The following is a 1,235-nucleotide window of genomic DNA, read 5'->3' as shown; positions in this document are numbered from 1 at the left end:
GCATGCATTGAATAACAAAGTTCTTTATTCATAACCACTTGTTTAACAAACTCTAGATCTAAAGCCGGTATTCCGATGACCGTCATCTTCATTAGACTGGCTCACTGTGTACTGAAACTAGCATGTACATTTAGATATCATCGATTTTCTTAAGGGATAGGTGAGGTGATTTTCTCAGGGCCACTTATAAGCCTTGTAACTGATTACCTACTTATCTAATGACAATCTGGACTCTGGACCATAAAATGATTAAAACGGTCAAAATGCAGCCCGGTTATGCTACTGAAATCTTTGTTCATGTAGACTCAGCTCACTTATCTGTAACGGAAGAAAAGGAGGCGCGAAACCTTTACTTTATACTATAAATTATAGATGCTGTTAACACACAGGCTGCTGATTTGTAATTATAAACCGTTTAGATTGACATGTCTGTAATACACCAACATTTTGTGATCTTGTTTATGCAAATTGTGTTTACCTAAACACGACAGTCCACAACGACAAGTGCTACCGACAGTCCAGGGACGCCCTGTCACATAAGGAAGCCTCGGCAGCCTGTGTCTTCATGGGAGGGCAGCTGGTAGACATCAAACAGTCGCATGAGCAGCAGATGCTAACTGACATCATCCGGAACACCAACGATGTCTCTCACTGGACTTTCATCAAGTCAGAGACACCGACACTTCTCCACATCGATGGATCTCCGATGTCGTGTGAGTTCCAATTTTACTTGCACATACAGTAGTGTTCTTTTGAGTGGATGATTCGGCGTCTCTGCTTGTCAATAACGTCGGTGGTATGGCGGCTGGGAGGTGATTTTGACAGTTGATTGATGGGAAGGTCAAGTCTAAAGGTCACCCAGCACGCCTCTGGTCTGGGTAAGTGAGCGGTATGTACTAGATGAATCGACGAAAGTTATGTAAAACAAGATTGATGTACTTCTCGGAAATCTGTAAACTTCAAGGTCACGAAAACAAAAACAATGCTTTAAAAAAATCTGAAACTTTTTAAAAGACATATTGCAAAAGCGATGCATGTACACAGCATACATAGCTATTTCGTTCGACTTTGTATTTTTATTTTTCCGTCTATGATGTTGTACAAGTATGTTATGTTTACAGTGCAGTCATCGTGGATGGCGGAAGATATGTACGGCCCGTTCGACATCTGTGTGCTGCTGGACCGAGACCAGAGTTACAAGGGAGACTTCCACGCCTGCACGGAACAACACAACT

The 1,235-nt window shown here is 42.0% G+C and overlaps 1 protein-coding gene across 1 annotated transcript in view; it reads left to right on the top strand.

Moving 5' to 3' along the window:
* Positions 1–1,235, top strand: part of LOC109479096 (fibropellin-1-like) — a 12,456-nt gene that overhangs the window by 6,326 nt on the left and 4,895 nt on the right. The window contains exons 2-3 of the mRNA XM_019780970.1: positions 492–713; positions 1,122–1,217. Coding sequence (XP_019636529.1) covers positions 492–713; positions 1,122–1,217 — 318 coding nt within the window. The remainder of the gene's footprint in view (positions 1–491; positions 714–1,121; positions 1,218–1,235) is intronic.

Source organism: Branchiostoma belcheri, unplaced genomic scaffold, assembly GCF_001625305.1.
Source record: "Branchiostoma belcheri isolate BF01 breed outbred unplaced genomic scaffold, Haploidv18h27 scaffold465, whole genome shotgun sequence".
NCBI classification, from domain to species: domain Eukaryota; kingdom Metazoa; phylum Chordata; class Leptocardii; order Amphioxiformes; family Branchiostomatidae; genus Branchiostoma; species Branchiostoma belcheri.
Note: the sequence above shows the minus strand (reverse complement) of the source record. Positions and strands in the feature narration are given on the sequence as shown.